Genomic DNA, 26027 nt, shown 5'->3' on the forward strand with positions numbered 1-26027 from the left:
TCCAAAGCGATCCGATCAAAAGTGGTTTCGACTACCTCTGGATGTGGTTGAAAGTGGTCGAAAGTGGACAAGCACAAAACGTTTTGAACACCGTTTACACCTGGCATTAATGTCGTCCACTTGTGATCCGATCGACGAAAACACATGTTAATGCCAAGTGTAAACAGCCTCAAAGTGAGTTACAGTAAATGAGCGTTAGCTAATCTGAGCTAATTTTAAGTTTCTTAAAGTTTCTACACTGCAAAAAATGATTTTCAAGAAAAAAATTCTTAGTATTTTTATCTTGTTTTCAGTAAAAATATTTAAAAAAATCTTAAATTAAGATGCTTTTCTTGATGAACAAAATGACCCAAGAAAATAAGTCTAGTTTTTAGACCAAAAATTCCAAATTTAAGTGATTTTGTGCATAAAACAAGCAAAAAATCTGCCAATGGGGTAAGCAAAAAATCTTGAACATTTTCCTTAAACACTAAATTCAAGAAAAATTTTAGAAAAAATTGCTTACCCCTCATTGGTAGATTTTTTTGCTTGTTTTATGCACAAAATCACTTAAATTTGATATTTTTGGTCTTAAAGAAATATCTAAAATCGACAAAATGGTTTTCTTATATTTATCTAATGTCTGGACTATCAGGGGTTTAGGAAAATATAAGCAGATGGTTCATAAAATTGGCAATAAATGCATTCTCTTATTATTTATATTTCAAGTTTTGACTACAAATGTCACATCCATACTGCTCTTGTAATCTGTAAATCTATAGAAAAGCTATTTAAATTTTATTGAAAATCCAATATGCCAAACATGAATTATTTATATAAGAACATCCTTAAATTCCTCAACCTTAAATGATCACATTAAGTTCTTATAAATAATTGAATTAAAATAATTAGAGATCAATAAATATTGACTAACACCAGTTACCATTGACCTCAGGCCAAATGTCTCATCTCAAATGCTATCGTCCCGCCAAGACTTGGGCTTTAAGTGAACATTTATATTTGGCAGGCACTTTTTTTCAAACAATCAGCAAGAGAGGAACAGTGTGAAAGAGCCAATAACATTTACCAGAGCAGGAATACAAAGCTGACCGAAAGTGCAAAAATGAGGGAGATTATACACGAGCATATGTGTGAATGCAGAAAGCCATGTTGGCTGTGAAACAGCGGCCCCCTGCTCTTGTGCCGGACCTGCAGAGTCAACTTATTAAAGTGAGATTAGTCCATTGGCACGGCAGTCCCAACAGACCTGGACGCAATGCACGGATAATCACCCAACACAGCAGCCAATTACCGAGCTCCACTTGCCCTGGGAAAGCAGCGCACATTGTGCTACTTCTAACCAGTGATAGCCTGCGATATTGCCCAGACATAATTTACCATTTATCATTCCTGAATTTCAACACCAAATCAGGATCTCATCGGGGGTCGTCATCTGCACATCACATTCTCCTGCAAGACGGCCAAGTTTCAGTCGGAAGGACAGAGGCGGCCTGACAGTTATTAAATAAATAATACCAGACTGTAAATGGTCTCCAAGACCCAGTGGAGGCAAAATAGAGGCGTTTGCTATTTGTTTTGGAGGGGCAGCGTATAACAGCACTCAGTTGGAGACGGGTGGACAAAAAGAGGCAGGCATAAGATGTGAATTAGTTGTGTGTGGACGCAGGCATCTATGCTGGCTCGATGGCAGGAAAGGGAACGTCTAACACTCAAAAGACGTTCAAAAACCGATTCGAATGTTGGTTTCCCAAACTAAACCCGAGCCAAGGATCAGATGCGATTGCGTAATAACAAAAATGCTCGCGGGACAGGACAAGGATATCTTCCAGGGTCTCGAATCAGTCTTCTTACTAACCATGAACAAACCAATGCCGTGCACACATTAAAACAAAACTCCATCAGTGTTTTCTTTATGACACGGAGGGGCAATTACTCCTCTGTGGGCATCACTTCACCATAGTCTCCATCTGGCTCCCAGACTGCCATGGACTGACAAGTAGAGGATTTTGAGAAGGGGGAGTGGAGGTCTTTCAGACCCAAGCCTGCTGGCTTCCCATTGGCTCATCTACAGACAGGACAGCTAAAAGCACAAAGAGTGAAAGCTTCTGGCACAGGTGTGAGGTCTTCAGCAGTCTTGATGTTTCCACAAGTTCTTAAGGGTGTGTAAAGTGAATGTCACTCAAAACCTGTCCAGTAACCCAAAGATGCTGACAAAGACTCTACACTTTCTTTTTGTATACTTTGAAAATAATACAATATTAACCCTTTAGAACCTGAAGCCAAAATAGGTTGTTTTCACACATCTGACTGTCAAATTCTAACACAATGTACCCTATCATACACCCGGCGCAATGCGCGATGCAAGTGTTTTTTGGGGTCGGCAGCTTATAAAAACGTATTTCTGTTTTTTTTGTCTTGTTAGCTGTACATCCACAAATAAACTGCGCTTGAGCGTTTGTGACCATAACCGTCATTGACGACAAGCACACATACATAGCCTTGCGCGTTTGTGAGGAGCATTTACGCATTGACAAGTAAACCTGCGCGTGCTGTTTGCTGTGATTGTTTTTTAATGATAGAGAGCAGGAACCATTTGATATTTGAGATGAAATAAAACTCTGCGCTGAGTTAAGCAGATCTCACTTGTCTCTGTCATCTATATATGACGCGACAGTCAGCACTCAGCAGCACATCATCATTTCAAATTCGTTTACAAGACGAATGCTCTTATATGTTTAATATAAAGTTTACATTTGCGTTGTAAAAATTATGAAATTATCTTCATACGTGCTTAATTCATAATGAGAACGTATTAACACAAGCTTTTTTATTCTGCTATAATACATAACACTAACAGTAATTATATGTCATTTTATATACCAACTATAATTCTATCTTGACATGCACCTTATCTGATTCATGTTGGTCCAGTTTAATTCAGAGGACTCATTGGTTTGGTGTATTAATTTTAATTGTAAGCCTTTAAAAAGTCATTATTTTAGATGCAATTTTGTAATACTTAAATTCTCTAATATCTTCTAAAAACATTTAAAATCATTCAGATTTTCCAAAAAATTTCCAGAGAAAAAGCAAAAAAGTCCACGGATTCCGTCTGGCCCTGGTTATAAGCCAGAAATGACAAGGAGGCAGCCTCTCGCAATACAAAGTCAATGGAGACTTTGAATGGATTGTTTTCCCCACCGGTTAGCATGATTTTCAGGTTGTGACATGTTGTGCTCTGCCTCTATTGTTTCTGCCTCTTGTTCACACACAATGCTTTCCACAATGCAACGGCAATGTTACTAGGTCCTCTTTACGAGAGCGATCCCAGAGCATTTATGGGAAGTGTTTAAAATTGTCTGGGACCAAAGTGGCGGGTGAATGAGGTTATATAAAGTGAGTCAAGGCCAAATCCAGATAAAGCTGGATGTGGACTCTGTCTTGACTCAGACCCTCGATGTCTGGTCTTGGTTTTGACTCCAACTCGAGTTGGACTCGAAAACAACACTGGCTGATGGAAAGAAAGAAATTACAGTGATAAACCATATATTGTCAAAAAGTGCAATTTGTCTACTTTTACGAGCAAAAAATGATAGTGCAAATGGATAGAGTTACAATAAAATGAGCTTAAATTGAGCTTGGCTGAATGTGTTGGTGACAACAAATGCGGTTGAATAAAGTTAACAAGCAATTTTGGAGAATTTCATCTAGCTTTTCGTGTGATTTGCATATAAATATATTCGTGCTATACGTTTTATTGTGCTTATTTTTTAGGGACTTAATAAATAGTAATAGTAATTGGCACACAAACAAAAGCATACAGAGTATTCAATGCACCATTTCTGGCTGTCTGAGAACCCGAAAGCCACTTTGGTACAAACAGCCAAATTACTCAATAAGTCTCAATGCCGTGTTTGTGTCTAAACCCCAGTCACACCAAATCCAACATTAGCGAATTACTACAGGATTAAGATGGCAATACTAAGTCTGAGTTGTTTATAAAACATATAATATCACTGACGTGAAGTAACCTGCTGCTTATTGGATAGGGAAAGGTGCAAGCTCTTTTGAGGAAAACCTCTTTTAGAAGAACAGCAAGAAAAGCTTGGAAAATCTATCCACAGAAAAGTGGAACTACTGACAGAAGAAATCCCTGCTGGAATATCACTCTACAAATCTCTTTAGTATTGAATTATTATTGCTTTGTCCTTCCCTAATGTAGCTGGTTAATCAGTTGATTTAATGACAGGGGCCATGTAAGGTGCACATGATGGAGCTCAGCGGGCATTTCATTTTTGCAAGCAGCCGGGCGACTATTAATAAACTGTGTTTACAGCCCACTCTATATACCACCCTGAGGAGTCCCGTCATGCTGAAAGAGACTGATAGGCCTGCTGGGAAAGTGTTGGCCCAGCAACCGATTCTCAGTTAAAAAATACAGAATTCCAGTATGGTAACCTATGCTCTCATCTTATTTTAAAATGTACAGAATCCTGAAATAACTGAACATCTATAATGTTATGCTGACTCTGGCTAATGCGAGTGGTTTAGACGATTGCCCACCAGACGTCTATATCCGCTCTTTCATCCCATGTGTATTATGTCCGGCGACATCATGTAAGCTTATAGACATGGAAGCAGGATGATCAGATAGACAAGGTCATAAATACATTCATAAGTTCCCTTTCTGACATTATTTACCTTCTCGTATTTCCTGCCTCTGTCTAATCCATAGCAATCTGCAAGGTCTCATGTTATGTAATCTCATACCTGTTTCACATGCGAGTCTATAGGATCTCATGCTATGTTCGGCTTTGTAGACTATGCTTAAATATGAAACAGCTAAATTATATTCCAGCATGTCCCCCCCTTTTTACATTTTTTCTTTTTATATTTACAGCAATTTGCCTTGGGCTAAAGGCATACATAAACTTAAACATGAATACATGTCTACAGCCTGATATAATCCTATTTATGTCTCAGAAGTAATTTGTTATATTGCAGAGCAAAGCCGTTGTAATAGGTACCATTCAGGGACTTATGTGCAAAATCCCTGGAATCCAGTGTAATGTAAGAGGTCACTCAGGGGTTATGTTATCCTGGCCTCATATAAAGTCTCTAGACCAAGCAACCTTATCTTTATCCAAGGGTTTGCCTACTTCCTGGTCACCCGTGCACATGAATTTCTCTTGAAATTGCGCTGGGAAAACAATGACTATGTTTACATGCAAGTAATTTTCTCATATACTGCATGTAATCAGCATAACCCCTAACCGAGATATAACACAATATAGGTTAATACACAACCCAAGCACATAATTGAAACACAATTGTGGTTAATATCAGTATTAGGGGGCATATGGCCCTAAACAGGTGAGAGATATTTTAAAACTGCTCTGTCAAAAATAAAATTATAAAAAATGTGTCCCTAGCTTTCACTGGTGCAGTACCGTTTACAGGTGCTCTAAGTGAATTCACGCGTTTTAGGATATAAAACATTTTTTGTTACATACCTGTACAGCAAACATCTCCTCACTATCTGCTTGCTACCTGACTGCTGATCAAACTGTAAAAAACGCAATCTCTGTAGACAGCCCAGGCTCCAGAAAAACGGCAATAACAACAGATTCGCTTAGAGCGCCTTTAAGAAAAACTACACACAGGGTCCCATGGGTCCTTGAAATCCTTGAAAGTTTGTGAATCTGGGGGGGATCCCAGGCCCTGGGAAGTTTTTGAAAATATACATACATAGATACAGGTCATTAAAAGTGCTTGAATCAATTTTATGCAAGAAGTCTCTGGTAAAAAAAAATCAATATTATTCCCTGTGTAGTATAGGATAATATCATAAAAATTCTAGCACACGTGTTAAACTGTTCGTTTTAAATGCTTATATATTTTGTATGCAAATGTGGATTCATACTAAAATGCTTTTTTGCTCATGAAAACGTATTGGGTTACGTATGTAACTGTTGTTCCCTGAGAAGGGAACGAGACGCTGCATCTCCCTTGCCATAATTCCTGCGTCCCTGCAATGCCGTCTTTGGCAATATTTCAGATAGCGATATACTTCCTGGGTCCTGCGTCACCCTGTCTTTGTTGTTAAGCCTCACCATTGGTTGAATTTGATATACACATTCAGACGCACTTACCCCTGGAGGCGTCCCCAAAGTGTCACCGCAGTGATGCAGTGCGAGTTCCCTCAAAAGGAAACTGTAACAATATTTATTAAAAGGTAACACGATGTAACCTTGCTCTCACTTGAAATGTGTCCCCACATTTAGTCCTTGAATTTGAGGGTACTGGACCTGGAAAGTCCTTGAATTTGAAGTTTACTAAGGTCTGGGAACCCTGTACACATTTGCACCTATAAAGTTCATAATAGTACCTCAGAGGTACTTTTTGGTACCAAAGAGTGCTAGTACCTTGAAGATACATAATGGTACCAAATGTATACAAATCTGTACCTAAATGGTACATATTAGGACCGTTTTAAAGGGCGCTGCCCCAGTGTCAGCATGGGGCCATTGTTTAGTGTGGCAATGCCAATAAAATAAAAATTGTGCCAACAAGTACAGTTCATATTTAAGCATTTCCTTAAGTTGTAGTACATTTAAAAACACTCACTTGTTGACCGATACGGACCATATCACCAGTGCTTTTCATAAGCTTAGCTCGATAGTGGTTTATATAAAGTCTAACACAGGTATGAAAGAATGACTCCATTGCGAATTCAATTAGGACTTTAGCAATGGCTCTTATTCGCTGACCTCAGATGAGATAATTGAGGCCAGTAACCATGCATCACAATGCCAGTGTTTAATTAAAGAAAGCTATAAAATACTTTTGGAAAAGGTCAGGAGGAGCTAAATTAAGGAGGAAAATTCCTGTGGAAAGAGCCAGTGACGGGTACAGAAGGAAATGGTGCCAGAAAATCACAGTTTCCAACTTTGAAATCCCTCCCTGCCTTAAAGCCACTGAAAAGAAAAAAAGAGCAACGTGACGTTGTCTGTAATATATTTACTCCATCAGCACCTCCTTAACCAGCTCTTGGAGCATATTTAAAATTGAGGATATTTTTTAATTTCCTCCAATTTCCAGTGTAACCTGGGAAAATCATCCGGTGTTTCGCTCAAACCTTCTTTGACTTGAATAAAGATGAATGAATTAAGTCTTACCGATGTACTTTTCAAAACTGAGTCTTGACCCAACGGGGCCACATTCAGCGGTTGCGATCCGATACAGAGACATTTCATATTAAAAGTGGACATTATGGAAATGTTGATAATATGTGAGACTGAGGTAACTAGATAAATAGTCGATTTCGAGAAAGTTCAAACTCTTTTGGCTTTTGGGTTTCTGAAACACTGACAATTAGCTTTTCCATTATCAGTCAAAAATATTCTCGCAGGAAAATTAGAGTAAAATCAGCTCGAGTCAGTGAACGTGTTGTCCTTTACTGAACTTTGGAATTGAAATTACATGCGCACTCGGTGTGACAGTATCATAAGTCAATGACCGCAAAAGATTCAAGTTCGTTCAGGTGAGTGGTGCTAAATGTCCTGAGAGGAAACATCTCAATTAATTATTATTGGATGTTTTTCTCGATAAGCCCTCCTGAAGACCGCGATTATTTCCGTAAGTAAACTTGGCACAAAGTTTCTAAAACTAACCACTATATAAAATATGTTTCCTCTATTTACTCAAAAAATATTTTCCCCCGATTTGACTTCTCATTTTAGTAGTAAAATAAATGCAGCACCCACCACAAATAACTCTCTTATAGAGAAAGGAAACAGAGCACTATTGAGGAAACCTGCACTTCATACTTTGTGCTATTCCGCTGGGAAGAAAGGTGAACATGTGAGACAACACATGCGCTCTCAAGGAAAAAACTCACGGTGAGCCGGCTAGAGTGACCGTGGAAAAATACTAATAAATCATAAATGAAAATGCCATTCGACACTGAAAGTCAAATTCGAGGAGGTGAGGTTTACTTTACATAAATCATGTGATATGCAGATGAAACACCATGGTGCTACTCTTCTGAATAAGGTTTGGAAATGATATTGATGATTTGCAGATGGAATAAATGATTTCTATCTTGAACAAGAATTTGCATTAAATGCATGAGCGGATTCACATATGCTTAACCAATCACAAAGTTAAACTGACACATACACACAAGCTGCTCACCTCTCCTGCAATGCCGCATAGCCATTTTGCATCTCCTGGACTCGGCGATGGTGGGACATGGTATTGTGTCCTTTGGTGGCTTCTTTACAATGTGTCGTGTGCGGGTTTCCAGACCCCATTTGAAACCACAAGTTTTGTTTCTTCTGGTGCAGGTCCCCCACTCGCTCCATTGGCCTACCTCACAACCCTCTATTAGAGGAAGAGAATTTAAGGGCAGATTAATAATATGAGACATATCTACAAATTTTTTTAGATATGACAAGATATAATAATATGCGAACCTGCCTATTTGCGCTTTTTCATTGCATAGTACCCCACGAAATGGTTTGGGTCAGCTTACTTTTGGGTGCTTTTCCACTTGGAGCAGTACGCACGTGCAGTACTTTTTTAGTTCCATGCGACCAGACCTGATACCAAAACTAGGGTGCACCGATATGAAAATTTTGGCCGATACCGATAACCGATAACTCTTTAAATTTGGGGGCGATAACCGATATCTATAAGCCGATAAATATTCATATTATTTTTACAATGAAAATCTCGCAGACCGCGGACATCTTGTCTTTGCGCTAGACTAGCATACTCTTCTTAAGCCCGCAACATGTCATCTTCATGCTATGTCACAGAAAGCACCAATCAAAACTCCACATGGCCAGCAATGAGCAAGTGAAGTGGTTCAACAAACCAAAATAATCCATCATTTATCGGCTTTCATTTATCGGCCTAATTTTGCTATCAGACCGATAACCGATAATATTAAAAATAAGCAGTTATCGGCCGATAACGATATGTCGGCCGATATATCGTGCATCCCTAACCAAAACGTGACGCGAAACACTGTAGATCATTGATTGGTTTAAGAGAATCGTCACTACCAGCGTGAACGCTATAATGTAAAAGATTAGCTTTACCTTCATGCTAGCTTGCGCTGTCTTGAGCAAACATGTTGCCATCTGTGCTTTGCTGTAAGTTCCTAAACTCCCTTTTAGCGATGAAAAACATCCACAGGTTGAGAATCAGGAACACCATAAGTTTTTTCAGACTTGCAGTTTGTGGCGGCACATTCGGGACGCGCACATCCGCATATATGCTTAAATGCAACTTAAATGAGGCTCAGCGGAGCGTGTCGACTGACGCCACGGGTGTTTGTACAGAAACTGTCATGTAAGACAGAGGTAGTGAAAAACACGATGTGCAAACATCTATTTGTGGTGGTCAATTTTTATTTTGTGGCGAACTGAGAAATAAATGAATGTATGGCAATGTACAACGACGCTCTCACTTGTATGGTGTCACAGCAGTAAGCTGCATTCATACTAGCAGCGACTAGCAGTAGCCAGAGCGACGCAATCTCATTGATTTTAATGAAAGATTGGTGACTTCTATCGACATGAGCAGTGACCGTTGGCGATTGGATGGGGTGTGTCCAGTTGCCAAACAAAGTTGAAAAAACGGAGCGACTACCAATGAGAACGAAGCAGTGGAGTTCACGTCATCCGTCTCTTGTCAGTTACTGGAGTGGACGGTACTTATTTGTTTATGACAAGCAGATTTAGAAACACCTCTTTTGAAAGAGATGAGCGACACACACAGCGACAAAGTCGCTTATAATGTGAATGTACCTGTAGGCAGCGCAAATATAACGACACTCCTATAATCCCTCCCACTCCGAAGTGTTACTAATCTCGATTGAAAAGCTAACCAAGCCAAAGTGAGGTGAGCTGACCCGACCTGACCCAAACCAAACTGTGGGGTACTATGCAGTTGAAAAGTGCCATTTGAACACCCAACTAAGGTATTTTTGTGATTTACTGTTTTCTACATAAAACCATCCTATAATGATGCTCCTAATCTCATAATTGGATTTGGATTGAGACTTTCCTGGATTTCATAGGCAGGGTACCATATTACATCAAGAACAATAAGTCTAATTCACTAGATGTATACACTAAAAATACTAGGTTGCTTTTACTTACCTCCACACTCCATGGTGTCCTCCAAGGGAGCGAAGCCCTCTGGACACTTGTCGAAGCAACGGCCCTTGTGCAAGTAAAAGCCAGGGTTGCACTTCGTGCAGAAGTCTTTGCTGAAACAGGCTTCACAGTTATCTATCCGACACCCTGTGAAAGAAACAACAGAGAAAATGTCAGTCAGGACAGCGGTCAAGACCTCTTCATCTGGAGAAGATTGAAAGGTCGGTGAGAAGATTATGGTGAGAGAAGGGGGATTCAATGCTTTCCAAGGTTCTTCTCTTCTGAGGAGTGAGATATAACAGCACAGCAATCTCACGACACACATTTTGAGTCAGGGAGTGACATTTTCACCTTAGGAGGGAAAGCAGATCACCTCAACATTTGGGAGTCAAGAGCCAGAGCGAAAGGTCTACTTTCATCTTATCTCCCAAAAGAGCAAATAAGCAAGCCGAGCGCACCGCACATCATTCTTAACATCAAAATCAAATTTTCACATCTTCAATGAGAATTCAAATGGTTGTAGTCAGCATAGCTGGTCACCATATGTTTAGTTGTTGGACCCCAGCATGGGATGGAGGCTTTATTGGTTAACCAGCATAACCAGAAAAACCATGCTGGTTGACCAGTTTTGCAAGCTAAGTTTTCTTAGCTATACTGTTCCACCAAACAGACCAGCATCAAACCACCACTAACCAGGCTGAATCAAATCATCTAGGTGGGAAACGGGGCGTTTCCGGCAGGATGGCCCTTAGGAAAATGACCTAATTTTATCAAGAGGTTGAGATTCTGTGTTCACATCTGAGTTGGGTGGAGTTTTAAAAGAGGGGTCAAGATGCTCTGTGATGGAGGCGACACCACCACACTGATCCTCTCACGCCCCGCCCTGCCACAGCATATCAAAGGCAGCGTGCCAGCATGTCATCAAACTGTGACTCAAATAGCACGTCAGGCAAAGCAAAATTACATGACCTGCACCAACGGGGCGATGCGCAGGCCTACGTAATTAAAAGGAGCCGCTGAGAGCTGTCTAATTTATGGCACTTCTTAAAAGCTTCTTCAGAGGCCTGATAGGCTTTGGATTTCAGATTGCTGCTATTCCCAGGCATGTGAAGCACAGGGTTCTGCTCAGGTGTGTAAAGCTTGTTAATCTTGCAACTTTTAGCAGGTGAGTGCATTTTGTTTGTGAATCACACACATTTAGATCAGAAAGAAAAGTACAAAACTGTGACTGCGTGGTACGCTCAAGATTAATTTTTTTGAACATTTATGGGTATACAACACATTGAAATGTTGTACCTTTCAAGGTTCAATATTATAGTCTAAGGACCTATTGTGTACCAGTTAAATGTTAGGAATACAAAACATTTAACTCTACCGTACACAATGGGTCCTTAAGGTACAGTAATGTACCTAAAAAGGTACAACATTGTATTATGTTTTGTATACCTGTAAAGGTACAGTACATAACCTTAAAGGAAAACACCACCGTTTTTCAATATTTTACTATGTTCTTACCTCAACTTATATGAATTAATACATACCTATCTTTTTTCAATGCATCCACTTTTAATTTTTGTACAGCGCCTCGTGAATGTGTTAGCATTTAGCCTAGCCCCATTCATTCCTATGGCTCATAACAGGGATGAATTTAGAAACCACCAAAGACTTCCGTGTTTTCCCTATTTAAAGACTGAGTATTTAAACGAGTAAGTATGGTGGACAAAATAAAACTTTTGTTTGGAGCCATAGGAATGATGGCGGCTAGGCTAAATGCTAGGCTAAACACATTCACGAAGCCCTGTAAAAAGATTAAAAGTGCATGCATTGAAAAAAGATAGGTATGCATTAATTCATCTAAGTTGAGGTAAGAACATAGTAAAATATTGAAAAACTGTGTTTTATTTCCTTTAAGGTACCACCCAGTGACAGGAAAAAATACCGTTTGGTCCCTTTTTTGTCCTCTGACCCTCTTTGGGTTTTCTGAAGGTTCCTACCATTAGGCCCCCAAATTAGAGCATCTCCAACTATCCAGTCTGTCTCTTCAGCTACATTCCTTCCCACCCAAAAAGTCCTTCCCCTTTTCCCTTTGAACCCTGATAGACTCCGCCCACTTTCCCAATCTCTCACGCTTTCTTTAACCGGTGTGATGCAATTAACAGATGCACGCACATACTTGCGCAAACCAGTCACTCAAACCTACCCACACAAGTGCCACAACTCAATGTGCCCAAGCATGCGCACAAGGATGCTACTTTGATGTCACAGCTCCGACAGATATAAAATGCAAAACTTATTTTTAAATGGACAAAGCATACGGACAAAGACTAAAGAGATGAGCCGCATTGTCTAGCAGCTGTGTGATTTAAAACATGTAATTAAAAAAACAACCAATTGCAAACAACAAAAACATTTCGTGTTTTAACACCAAGACACGGGTCAAAACTGTGTCTTTTGTTTGATAAACACGTGCTTTAGCCGGTCAAGTTACACTGTGGTGTAGAGATCTTGGCACAAGAGTCTGAGAGAAAGCCGGCAGCCACACATCGGTTTTGTTCCCAAAGTAACTAGAGATCTGAGAGTTGCTGTGTCCCTACATGTACAATCTATGATGGGGAGCAACAGCTAATAAATCAGCTTCTCTACTGCGCCTGATAAATGGCAGGCACGGCGTGACTGTCGACACCTTCTGGATCACATGCTTAGAGGGAAAATGAACATCATGAACTGTCACCCATGATTTTGTGCAGGTGTTGCAATATTGAAAACATTATTAAATTAAAGTCTAAATGGTCATGTTAGCACATTAATATCCAATATTTTGTAGAGCATTGTGTTGGCAATGCAAAGGTCATCATGGGTTCGATACCAGGGATCACATATACTGACAAACTGCATAGCTTGATTGAACTGTAAGTTACTTTCAGTTGATTGTTTTTCAGTGACTGGTCACCGTAAGAGTCGTGAAGATCATACAGTATTACTATGAAGTCTGTCTTTGTAGTCGGCTTGAAAAAAAATCAAACACATTTGAAATACTAGACAGAAGGGACGTTTTGCTGCAGCTGTCTTGTTACATAGAATTCGTCTTTGCATATTGGATACATGAATATTTTATACGTGACCCTGCCTGTGAAAACTCAAGCTGAAGTCATTTTTTTCATGACTTACTGTTTTCTACATAAAACCATCCTACGTAATGTAAAGAACATACTGTAAAGTGTAACCTTGATATCTTTAATATTGATTGAGTGGGCATGTCATAGACTGAAATCAATAATAGATATCAAATTATAAATATCAAACATAATAAGATTGAGACTTAAGCCTGGATTTCACAGATAGGGTCACATATACAGTAGGTAAGAAGTATATAAATAACACTTACAAACCCAACAGCACCACTGGTGACGTGACCTCATTTGGGACATTATCCTCAAAGACTACACATTCCCCCTCCAAAAATGCCTTCTTAAGCCTGGAGTATAGTCTGTTTTTTACATGTAAACGAATGTGTGTGCACGGTCGAACGCACAGCCTTGCAAAGCATAGTTTGTTTGACTCGTATATGTACACAGATGTTCGATGCATGTGCATTGCGACAAAATGCTATGTGTCTCCTATGCTATACTACATTCTCCTGGACGCACATGCGCGTTACAAAAATCCGGCAGTGTGCATACTGTACACAGACCCTTACATATGCATAAAGACAGGACTTCTACTTCTAGCTTAAGGAAATGACAAGACGCAAACATATTTTAGAAAACATTTCAGTTCCAAATTTTTCCCAGACATAAAAATACCCAAATGATGTGCATGACAAAGTAACCCCCCTGACATAATCTTTTTATGGAAAAGTGTGAAAATTTTGTTTTAACGTCAATCACTATTGTGACCGGTGGGATAATGCGATACTGAATTAATGGTATACTTTATATTAAGATTGTATATTTTAACATCAGTAAATGCATTAGATAACATTAACAAAACCCCGAAAAACTATATTGTTCATGTTAATTAATGCCAAAACAATTTTTATTTAGTCAGTGCAATACTTCTTAAAGGAACAGTATGTAGGATTGTGGCCAAAACTGGTACTGCAATCACAAAACTTGTGGCTAAAACTGGTACTGCAATCACACAACTGGTGGCCAATACACAACATGACAACATAAACATCAGTTGAGGGCTGCAACTCCACTTTTTAAATGACAATATCCTGGCCGGACCACTGTTGTCAGTTATATAAGTATTTGAAATGAAAATTATTTTTTAATGTTTAGTGACATATCAGGGCCATTTTATGATTAATTAATATAAATTTCTTACATACTGTTCCTTTAAATTTCTTTATTTTTTCCTTAACTGCCATTGCAAAATACTGTAATTTATTACATATGTTATCTGAGCGACCACAATTGTTGCCATCAATATGTTTACCTATTCCATGACCACACTCGACAAAATTGAAAAATTCTGGAGCACTACGCCCTCGACGCGCAGTAACATCATCACTCCTGACTACTCTCACTCAAACTTCCGCCTGAGGTCGAAGTGCTGCAAACCAAGTGCTCCTCCGCCACACAACACAGCTCTCATTTTTTATCCACTTAAAAAAAATCGCCACATTTTATTTTGTGCCATCATACTTACTGAGTGTAACTACTCACGTAACAGTCTTAAAATGAGGAAAACATGGAAGTGTTTGGTGGCTTCTAAATTCATCCCTGTTTGGATCCTAATGATGCGTTCAGACCAGCCGCGGCAGAGGCTTCAAGCGTCGGTGATTTCAATGTTAAGTCAATGTAAAGACACGTTGACGCGCGTCTGGAGGTCTATGCAAATGAGGCATTCAATGCGGCACGGTAGACGCGATTCCGCCTCATTTGCGCGTCTAGTTCACGCGAATGGCGCGAATTGATTGTTGCCGCGGGAAATGCGCGAGTTGAAAATTTTTTACTTTGGTGGAAGAATGCGCCGCGTTAACCAATCTGGAGCTTGCTCTAGTAGTGACGTGATTATAGGAAGCGAGCAGAGTCGCAGAAGCCCCTCCCATGACGCGAATTTCCGCATGAATGTCTCATTAACTAGAATTTCACGTGCTGCTTTTACGCGAGAATAAAGCGAGTACACTCAAAATGTTCAAGCGCCCAACTACGCGCGGTAGACGTGAATTTGATCCTCAAATGCGGCTGGTGTGAACCCACAATTAGGAATGAAGGGGGCTAGGCTAAATGCTAACACATTCACAATGTGCTGTACAAAGCTTAATTTGCACGCATTGAATAAAGACAGGCATGTATTAATTCACTAAGTTGAAATAAAAACATATGAAAGTAAAACATATAAGTAAAATATTGAAAAACTGTGCTGTTTTTCTTTAACTTCATGCAGCATTTTTTTTTACAGTAACCTTAATATCCTTTCAAAACTCAGATGCGTAGAACACTAATTGAATGCAAATAGATACCTAATTCTCCCAAACATATGAGAATCTAACAAAGACCGATTCAACCACTTTTCGTTTGTGTGATTTATAAAAGCGACAAAAAACGCAGAAGCACAAACAGTACTTTCAAGGGGCCTGTGTTAAAGGAAGTTGAAAATGTGATTTATGCCTGCCCTTTCTTTCCACTTGGCAAATTATATCGTGGACATGCTAGCCAGTGTCAAACTTAAGCAACTGCAAACCACGTTAGCCAGGGCTGTTGAAATTGTCTTCAGTATTTATGCAAATAAACGTTTAACTTTGTTTTCATATGACAAATGGACTTTATATAATATGTGCCAGTGCCTCCCAAATTGGGTATCCAGTCTTGAGGTCACCGTAACCGATGTGCAGTACTCAACACACATCCTGTGGAGTAAAAGGGTTGCCCATGCTTCAGGGAAGGGGGGTGGCCACAGTTTTCCATTTTTCCTCCCAGGCTTTGTGGAAGGAGCCTGGACCATCTGACCAGCATTTTTCAGTGGATTCTGGTGAGCACATCATGCGGTTGACTTTCTCACACCCAGAAATGTCATCTTGCTGCGCCAGTGGGTACACCAAACATCCTGGTTTTTCCTGAGGTCCTTGCAGTTTCTATTTGTATCTTCATATGCTGACCCATCAATGTCCCTTTTACTACATTTGGCATCTCCAAAAAGTATTTGGACATATAAGCCACACTTACAACAAATAATAAATGTCACTACACTTGATAACAACATATTAAACAGGCATTTGTTTTTACAAAAAAAGTCACAAACTTTAATCATGCGAAATTTTAAAAAATAAAAAAGTGAGTTAGACCTGAAATTGTGAGCCTGTCTGGGAAAACCCAGCTAAAGTCAATATTTTTGTGATTTATTGTTTTCAATATTAAATCATCCTTCATAATAAACATTGTGTGAAAATATAACTTTGATATTGACTAAGTAAGACCATGTCAAAGACTGAAATGTACATTTAGGCATTTTCCTGCTGAAAAAAAAAACAATAAAACCATTACAGAAAATTCTATTGGTTTTATTGGGAATTTTATAGGTTCTAATGGAATATGGCCCAAAACACACTGCATTGTATTGGTTTTTGTTGGTCTCTAATGGTATGTATTGGTTCTATGTATTGGTTCTAATGGAATATGGCCCAAAACACACTACAGTGTAGTGGTTTTAATGGTAAAAGCTATTTTACTGTCACCCATAATCCTATTGGTATTTTAATGGAAACCATTAGAATTTTCTGTAATGGTTTTATTGTTTTTTTCAGCAGGGTTAGCAGACGCGTTTATCCAAAGTGACTTAGATTAGGAAACAAAAGCTTAACTTGGATGAGCTGTGATATTTTAACTTTGATGTTGGATTTCACAGAGGGTCACAATTATTCAAGAATAGATGTAGTCTATAAACGGTTTCAGTAGTAACAACATAAACAAGCTGCTTCCGTGGAAAACACGTAACTTCTGGTAAACTCCGCTAAGAATAAATAACAACAAAGTCCTTTAAAAATAGTCAAAAGTAAAATGAACAATACGTAGGCTAGGAAACCAAAACATTTGTAATTTTCGACAAGGTATTTGTTCAAGAGTTTAGTTTACCAACTAGTCAGACTATTAAACAAACAGAAACCGGAAGTAAAGTTCCGACCAGATGCGTAATCGCGTCACCGCACGTGTGTCCGACAAAAGTCTATATTTGGACAACAAGTGATGATGTAAAAATGTACACCTGTGGTTACTAGCCACTGTAATGCCATCTTTTATAGTGCCAATAGGAATAAGTTCACAAATGGGCCTTGGGGATATAAAAAATGAGCGTCTAAAACTATAGCAAATAACAGGAGACAGCTGTCATAATTTCCAATGACCGTACAGACCTGCAGAACTCAGCGTAAACCACTTAGTACCATTTCCTAACAGAACCGCTGATAGATGTGGATAGGTGAAGGAGAGGCGTGTCACTTAAACTGTCTGGCAAATCACGGTCTCTGGTTTGCGAGTGAAACGTAGAGGCCAAGGGCAACAGGTTCTTTTGTATGTCCCAAATGAGATCACTTTGTCTGGAACGACCCATTATTTTCCAGAGGGTACAGGACTCTGGCAGAATCGGCAGGGCATATTACGGAATTGTGCTGATTCTTTACAACATTTGGGTACCACTTCAGGCAACACAGCTTTCGTGTGGCTGACGTCCATCTCAATCCCACTGGAATATCAAAGCTACCCGTAAAATACGGAGGCTTGGGAAGCTACAGAACAGACTTACAAGAATGCCTGCACTTTATATTCAAAACAGTGACAAAGTGGGAATCACTACAACAACAGTATAACAGTAACGCATTTTATTACATCTGGGACTATAAAACATGGTATAAAATGGGATGAAAAAATTAGCCTTGACATGGGGGCTCTCGCGTGGCATATATACTAGGCTTGGATGAGCTGTGATATTTAAAGGATATTGGCAATCAAAAACCTCTTTACAAGAGTTTCCATGTGAGTAAAAAGAGGAAAGGAAACTTCACACACGTCTCTGCGAGCTGCAGTGGGTCACCTGGGGCCGATATTTCTCAAAGATTCTGTCACTGGAAGACCTCTTAGCACCACAGGCTGTCAATCATGCAAAGAATATTTCATGATGTCGTTTAACTGTGAGCATAAATACTTGAAGTCCAGCCCTACGTCTATAAAAGAGAATGACCTCCCATGTGATGGTCAGCAGGTTAAGTACCTTGACAACTACTGTAAAAGTTATTGCTAAATTACTGAAGCCTCTTTGCGTGCTGTATGGCTCATCTAATATAAAAGAAAAAAACACAAATGAGATCTTAATTATCTTAGTTGTTTTACATTCACTGTCAGAAAAAAATGATATAAATGTTCCCAAGCTGTGGCAGTGTCAATTAAAGGGTCCTTATATGACCCATTTACAACTGCACTCTGTTCCAGCTTTAAACCCAATTAAAGACATCTGAACCAACTAATCAAGGTCTTACTAGACATACTAGAAACATCCTGGCAGGTGTGTTTGAGGTAAGATGGAGCCAAACTCTGCAGGACAGTGGCCCTCCAGGATTGAAATTGGACGATCCTGATCTCTAACATAAGCCTACTGTGGATATAGATAACTTAAAGGGACACTCCAATTTTTGTGAAAATATATTTATTTCCCTGTTAACATTTGATTTTTACCATTTTGGAATCTATTCAGCTGATTTCCGGGTCTGGCGGTACCACTTTTAGCATAGCTTAGCATATCCATTGAATCTGATTAGACCATAAGCATTGCGCTAAAAATAACCAAAGAGTTTGGCTATTTTTCCTATTTAAAACTTGACTCTTCTGTAGTTAAATCATGTACTAAGATCGATGGAAAATTAAAAGTTGTTATTTTCTAGGCAGATATGGCTAGGAACTATACTTTCATTCTGGCGTAATAATCAAGGACTTTGCTGCCGTAACATTGCTGCAGGAGGAGCAATGATATTATGCAGCAACCGAAAATAGTCCCCTGTCATTAAAAGTTACTAAGGGGACTATTTTCGGCTGCTGCGTAATATCATTGCACCATATCTGCCTAAAAAATTGCAACTCTTAATTTTCTGTCGGTCTAAGTACACAATGTAACTAGAGAAGAGTCAAGTTTTAAATAGGAAAAATATCCAAACTCTTTGGTTATTTTTAGCGCAATGCTAATGCTCTAATCAGATTCAATGGATTATGCTAAGCTATGATAAAAGTGGTAGCGCCAGACCCGGAGATCAACTGAATGGATTCCAACCTTGTCATAGGTATTTTCTGTTTGCGACGGTAACAACAAAGATGGGCCAAGTTGAGGAGTGATTTAACAAAAACTGCCACAAAAGTCGCTGTCTATTTACTTCCATCAATGCTGGTCTTCACAAAACATACACAACAAGCTGCTTCTTTTTCGTTTGTGGGTTTTCTGGCCAAGCTGCTGCTTCTTCTTTGGCGGTTGAGCTGCTTTTGTGGTTACACATGTAGAAACTGCCTATTGTGTTTGCATGTCAACGCGGATGACGACGCAGAAGTATATATGAAAACTGACGCGAACCCACACTGTCTAGTATACACTGTAGGACGTATGCACAACTATAATGAGCCATTAACGAATTCCTAGAAGAATTTGAATAGAAACGTTTGAGTTAATCTTGAAACTTTTAGTCACAAAGTTAACACATTTTTTTGACACAAAACTTGGGTCTGTTTCTCTAAAGGAAGTAGCTGTCTTTAAAAAATGACTGCGATACTAAAGAGATCTCATTTGGGATTTTTCTTTCTGATGGGTCATGATTGCCAGTGATAGTTCAAAGTGTTAGTGAACGGATCTGGTGAACGGATTTCAAAAGCACTCCACCGCACTGCTCCAGCGAAAGAGTCACTGATGGAGTGCAAACCTGTCTCCTCTTTGCCGATGTTTCAGCTCAGGGCCGACAGATCTGCAAAGAATCCGAGCAACAAGATAGGATCACACACACGCACACACACTTAGGGTATAACGATAAGCAGCTGGTGCTTAAGTGATTTCAGAGCCTGTTTCTATATACACGATCGGCTCCACATAATCTGGCAGTCTTGGATGAGCCTGAGGGCCCGAGCGAGAGATAGTCTAGTGTCTTTGAATGACTGCTGTGTGCTATCCTTTAAATCGTTTCCAGTGACCCCGCGATTACTTCTCACACAAACCCTGATAGAACAACCCATTATGACTGACGGACACAAACGGCTTAGCGGACATGGCAGAGAAAGAGTAACTTAAGGAGAGAGGGTCAAATGCGAAGCTGGATTACAAAGTCATGACTGTAACTGTGATCACATCAAAGTAAGCTTTGCGCTGAGATTTTATGGTACGTGACAATGTGAGGTTTGGTTCTGGGAGACATTCGCTCGGAAAGAAATCCCGATTAACAGGCCACAGATCAGTATCACTTAAAATCAAGATTCCACCAGGATAAGGAACGGTTGGCAGACAACCGTATCAGAGAATATTTCTTCTTCTGGATTTGCAAAATATTAAAGTAGAACTTGCGGCCTTCTTCCGTTTACTCTTAAATGGTCTTGTGTAAAAGGGGAAGATCTGTAACGGTAAGTCGAGTCAATTAATATATCCAGTTTATGGTAAATGAGGGGTTTTAGTCGATGCCCCTCCTCGTTTTGAAACCAAATTGGCAGACAACGCTGTACTGAGTTTGTTGAGTGAGAGTGGACAAGATTTTTGTAGGGGTGTCTGTACTTTGTCCGGCTTATTAGTAATGTAGGTCTTGACACGTTGCTCGGAGGTTTCTAGTCTGTCTGTCAGAAGTTTGGCTCAAACAATCTAAAGAGTTAGAGTTCTGTTTTCATATAAAGCATTCGGCCAACACCTCAGGCTTTTCGCTTAACAACAACAAGGGTCCAAAATGTCTTAGGCCTGGCTCAAACGGTAAAATAAGATTATTAAATACCAGGGGTGAAGGAAAGAGGGAAATATTAATTTAATGTGATTCCTTTTGTAGGTGGCCATGAAAATTTGGGTTTTTCCCTACTTCGTTGTTTTGTTTTACATAGTGGATGCAATCAAAGTCTATGTTGCATGGGTCCGAGCTTTTTATCTAGCTTAACCAGCAAGCCTCTTTTGTTCAATCAATGTCATCATTTTTCGGTTTGGGAACATTGCATTCCCAGTCCTCGACTTACTCAAGAGTAAACTAATGCTGGTCTTAACTGGGCTCTTTAGCAGAGTACTGAGCAGTAATAGAGCTTAACTCAAGCTTAAATCAATAATAAACCTATCTGTTAGTCTAATAGCATCTACGCACCTGTGCTACGAATATGTATATATAGTAGTCAACATTTGAAGTGGATCAAAAACATTCATCAAATTTGTCCTAAAACAAGAACGGCTATTGGATATTGGTTTAAGAAAACTTTTAGGAAAGGTTTTGATCTACTTCAAATGATGTACTGTAAAAAACCAAGACAGTAAAAATAAGTGGGAAAAGTTGAAGCTTACTGGAGCACATGTTGATCTCTGTCCCTCGCATGCCGTAGTATCCCGTAGGACAGGCGTGGAGACACTCGCCGTACTGCCGCATCCTCTCCCTCCTCAGGAACAAGAAGAGCTTGGGCTGGCAGTTCATACAGCCGTTATCCTTTGAACACACCGAGCAGCCCTTACAGACGGGGTAAGCTCCATAGCTAGCTGCAATTCGAAAACACAAAAGTGACTGGTTTTAGTAACTATTTAAGCTGTGTAGAGTAGACACAAGTGGTATATGGATTTGAACCATTAGACATAAGCAGAATATAAACAGATGCACTCCACTGTTTTTGAAAATATTCTCATTTTCCAGCTCCCCTAGAGTTAAATATTAAATTTTTACTGTTTTGGAATTCATTCAGCTGATCTCCGGGTCTGGCACTACCACTTTTTGCATAGCTTAGCACAATCTATTGAATCGGATTAGACCATTAGCATCGTGCTAAAAATAACCAAAGAGTTTCTATATTTTTCTATTTACACCCCCTCCCTTGCATGTGAGGCTGCATTACGTCATTGTAACTTTGAAGCATTAAATCTTCAAAATATACGTTCATGCGGCACATCGTTGTAAAGCTTAGACTTTCGGGATTCCATTAAGCGCACACACAAAGCATAATGTGATTTTTAGCAGCCATAAAACTGTAATCTAGTTGTTAGTTACCCAAACCGGGTGGCGCTGCTTTAGGATATTTACTTAGCTTCAAAATCTTCCTTTTATCCGCTTTGGTGAAATTTCTCAAAACAAATTGTTCATAAATCCCCAAACGTCCAAGCCTTTTAATCCAAGCCTTTTAATCCGAAACGATTTGTTCATCTCTCAATCTTGACGTTTCTGACCGAATTACAATATAAATAGTGTATACAATTAGTTCACTAACCAACATTTGTTCGAATCATACTTTTCATTCATGATTTATAATGAATATATTCGGATGTCACGTTTATTGTGCAACGTCTGAGGAACAAATACGCCCCCTTGTGGAATTTCAGCCGTTCCATAAGAGGCTACAACTTGACTCTTCTGTAGTTACATCGTGTACTAGAACCGACGAAAAATAAAGTTGCGATTTTCTAGGCAGATATTGCTAGTAACTATACTCTCATTCTGGCATAATAATCAAGGACTTTGCTGCTGTAACATGGTCACAGGAGGCGCAATGATATTACGCAGCAGCTGAAAATAGTCCCCTTAGTAAATTTTAATAGCAGGGGACTATTTTCGGGCATTGCATAATATCATTGCGCCTCCTGCAGCCATGTTATGGCAGCAAAGTCTTTGATTATTACTGTCTGTGTAGGAAAAATATCGAAAAATACCAAAACTATTTCGATGCTAATGGTCTAATCAGATTCAATGGATTATGCTAAGCTATGCTAAAAGTGGTAGTCGCCAGACCTAGAGATCAGCTGAATAGATTCCAAAACTGTAAAAATCAAATGTTTAACTCTAGGGGAGCTGGAAAATTAGTATATTTTTTTAAAAAAGTAGAGTGTTGCTTTAATACAGTGAATCCACTTGCAGTAACCTGGGGAAGACAGAAATGTCTAAAACTATTTTAAAAAAGTACATTTCAATAACATATTTTAGATTAACAATAAAATATGACACTTATGGCATCCTGTATTTCTCATTCAACTAAATTCAACTCATACAGCTCATTTAACTAAATATTTTTACTGCAGAGCTGGGAGACAATGGTTATTTATGTTGCATAGAACCTAAATTTAATGCGGCGCATTATAATATTTCCTGCTTCTCACTTGCCATGAGCACCATTTCAATGCCATTCTTTTGATGTGTTTGGCTTCCCAGCAGATAGGATTGAAATATGAAAATAAGCAGAATATAACACTGTCCATATTTATAATCTAATGTTATAAAGCAATATTGTGGATAAAGCAGTGGCATCATCTTACTATGAACTTATTTAAAACCTTGTTAAAAACTAAGATTAAAAAAAACTAAATTTGTCTATTTTATGGAATTCAAAACACCAGCTCAAAACACCAGACCAAAATTACACCTCAAATCAAACCAGTATCCTGACCCCAAACCCAAGGTATGTACCGAAGTGTGAATTTTGTGTCCCATTGCAGACCTCTTTATATTGGATGTCATGATTTCGCCCATTAATTCCTCTGCGGGCGGTCCATCTTTTCTTTCTGCTGTCTGGTTGCAACCACGACACCGCACTACGAGAGCGGAGCTGTTGAACAGTTAAGCATGTGCTGCTATAGAACTGTCAAAGACATTTTCATTGATACATAAAAGTTTCACGAACTAAAGAAACTGTCATTATGGTGACTTTAGCTCGCCCTGACATTTTCGCAGTGGAAACCATTGTGAATGTAAGAAGCCTAGTGATGTGATTCAAGGCTCAACTTCTGTATGTAGAGTTCAGACAGCCGTTGAAAGCCCAAAACCGCATTGACTCCGAGCAGGATCGTGTTGCTGGTAGAAAACAAAGGAGCCAGTAATGACCATTCCGTTACACAATAAAAGTCTCCTAATGTAAGCTCCTTAGCATTCCCTTTACAGGAAAATGTCCTTGGGCGCGCACAATAGCATCAAACCAGAGACATTTCTATTGATTGAAGCCAAGTTTTAAATATCACAAACAGAGATACGGTAACAGATGTAACTGGGTGACCCACCATAATGCTTTATAAAATATCATGCAAAGAACTGTGGGAGATGTACGATGCAGGTCCTCCTTATGCAGGTTTTTTTCCATGCCTAATAAAATTGATGTCTGCTTTATAATAATGTTGTTCTTTTATGTTATAAATCTATCGTTGCAGGGTTTGATACTAGTAGTCTGCACTCATAACCAGCATGCAAACTTAGGAATTACAGCCCATTGTGAACTTCGCCCGAACGTTGCATAATGTTTTAGTCTTAGTTTCAAGGTAACTGAAACGTCGGTTTCCCACTGATTTAGACAATGTCCAGATTAAGAGAAAATACTGTATATCCCCATTTATCATTTTTGACAAACGTTTATCAATTGACTGTTTTTATGGGAGAAATAAAGAAAAGAAAACATTATTGTGTATCATGTTTCATGTTCCGTGACCTCAGTGTTCACGAGGAAATGATCTGGACACATTTTTCCCCAACCACACAGTGCGTATAGACATATGGTATACAGTTTGAACATGTTTATAGAAACCTGACATTCACCATAAATTGGTAAAAATCTCCCCGACTCAGCCCACACACTTCAGGCCTGATTGCGATCTTAGTGCAGAGAATGGCGGAAACCAGGACTGGCGTGAGGTTGAAACTTCAAAAAGCTAAAAACTCTAAGAGCATTTTCCCTACTAAATTTCCCTAATTGATGCTGGTATGGCAATATCACAAACCTTTTCCACTTTCTCAATCATATGCGTATTATTTCTTTCATTCTACTGTCAGGGCTCTTACAGCAAAGCCTTGTTAAATTATTTCTTTAACTGCTGCTGTCAACATGAGCAATGCAATTACCCGTGAACGATTGAATCAGTCCATCGATCAACCAATGGTGGCATGCGAGACTCAATCCACCTGCAGAAATCTTACCAAGAAGATTTTATTAAATGAAATATATTTTAAAGGCTAATCGATGCAGTGCCAAATGGTGAATGTTATCTTAATCGTGTATACAACAATAATTGTCTTTTAGATTAAATGTCATGTTACGTTATGTAACCAAAGCTATAAATATTCTCAAATGCATGTACAATTTATTGCTACCATTTCAGGCTGCAAGATATGTCAAAATGATTAAAATAGCGCAAATTTGTATATTGCAATATACATGTCGCAATGGTTTGCAGTAACTAAAGAATTTTAATGCTTCAAAAAGTTATGTGTAGTCCAAGTTTTCGGTTAATGCAGATGCAGATTTCCACACACAGATTACGATAAAACCCAGAAATACATTTTAAAGAGAACCAATTTTATTGCTAAAAACAACATTATTTTGTGTATACAGGGAGTGCAGAATTATTAGGCAAGTTGTATTTTTGAGGATTACTTTTGTTATTGTACAACTACAGTGCTCTTGGTCAATTCAAAATGTTAACAAACCCTCAAACCTGAACATTTAAGTAGTAAAAGTGAAATTTTGGCTTTCTTAAGAGAATATTTCTATGTACATCATTATTAGGCAACTATTAGTGTGCAGAATTATTAGGCAACCAAATGAAAAACAAAGACTCTACCATCTCACCTGTTCTTCCACCTGTTAAAGTGAGAACAACAAACAAACTCCACATTTACAAAAAAAACAATAAAACAATAAAAAAATAAAAAAAATATTGGCCAGCTAATCTGTACGTTGTGATTGGTCT

At 39.0% G+C, this 26027-nt stretch overlaps 1 protein-coding gene across 5 annotated transcripts in view; it reads right to left on the reverse strand.

Annotated features, from left to right (window-relative positions):
* rspo2 (R-spondin 2) overlaps positions 1-26027 on the reverse strand; it is a 67295-nt gene that overhangs the window by 17794 nt on the left and 23474 nt on the right. For all 5 annotated transcript variants that reach the window (XM_073872365.1, XM_055211726.2, XM_055211728.2 and 2 more), the window contains exons 2-4: positions 21663-21851; positions 10173-10316; positions 8197-8385 (exon numbers count right to left, since the gene is read on the reverse strand). In XM_073872365.1, the coding sequence (XP_073728466.1) occupies positions 8197-8385; positions 10173-10316; positions 21663-21851 (522 nt within the window). The remainder of the gene's footprint in view (positions 1-8196; positions 8386-10172; positions 10317-21662; positions 21852-26027) is intronic.

The sequence above is a fragment of the Misgurnus anguillicaudatus genome, chromosome 10 (assembly GCF_027580225.2).
Source record: "Misgurnus anguillicaudatus chromosome 10, ASM2758022v2, whole genome shotgun sequence".
In the NCBI taxonomy this organism is placed as follows: domain Eukaryota; kingdom Metazoa; phylum Chordata; class Actinopteri; order Cypriniformes; family Cobitidae; genus Misgurnus; species Misgurnus anguillicaudatus.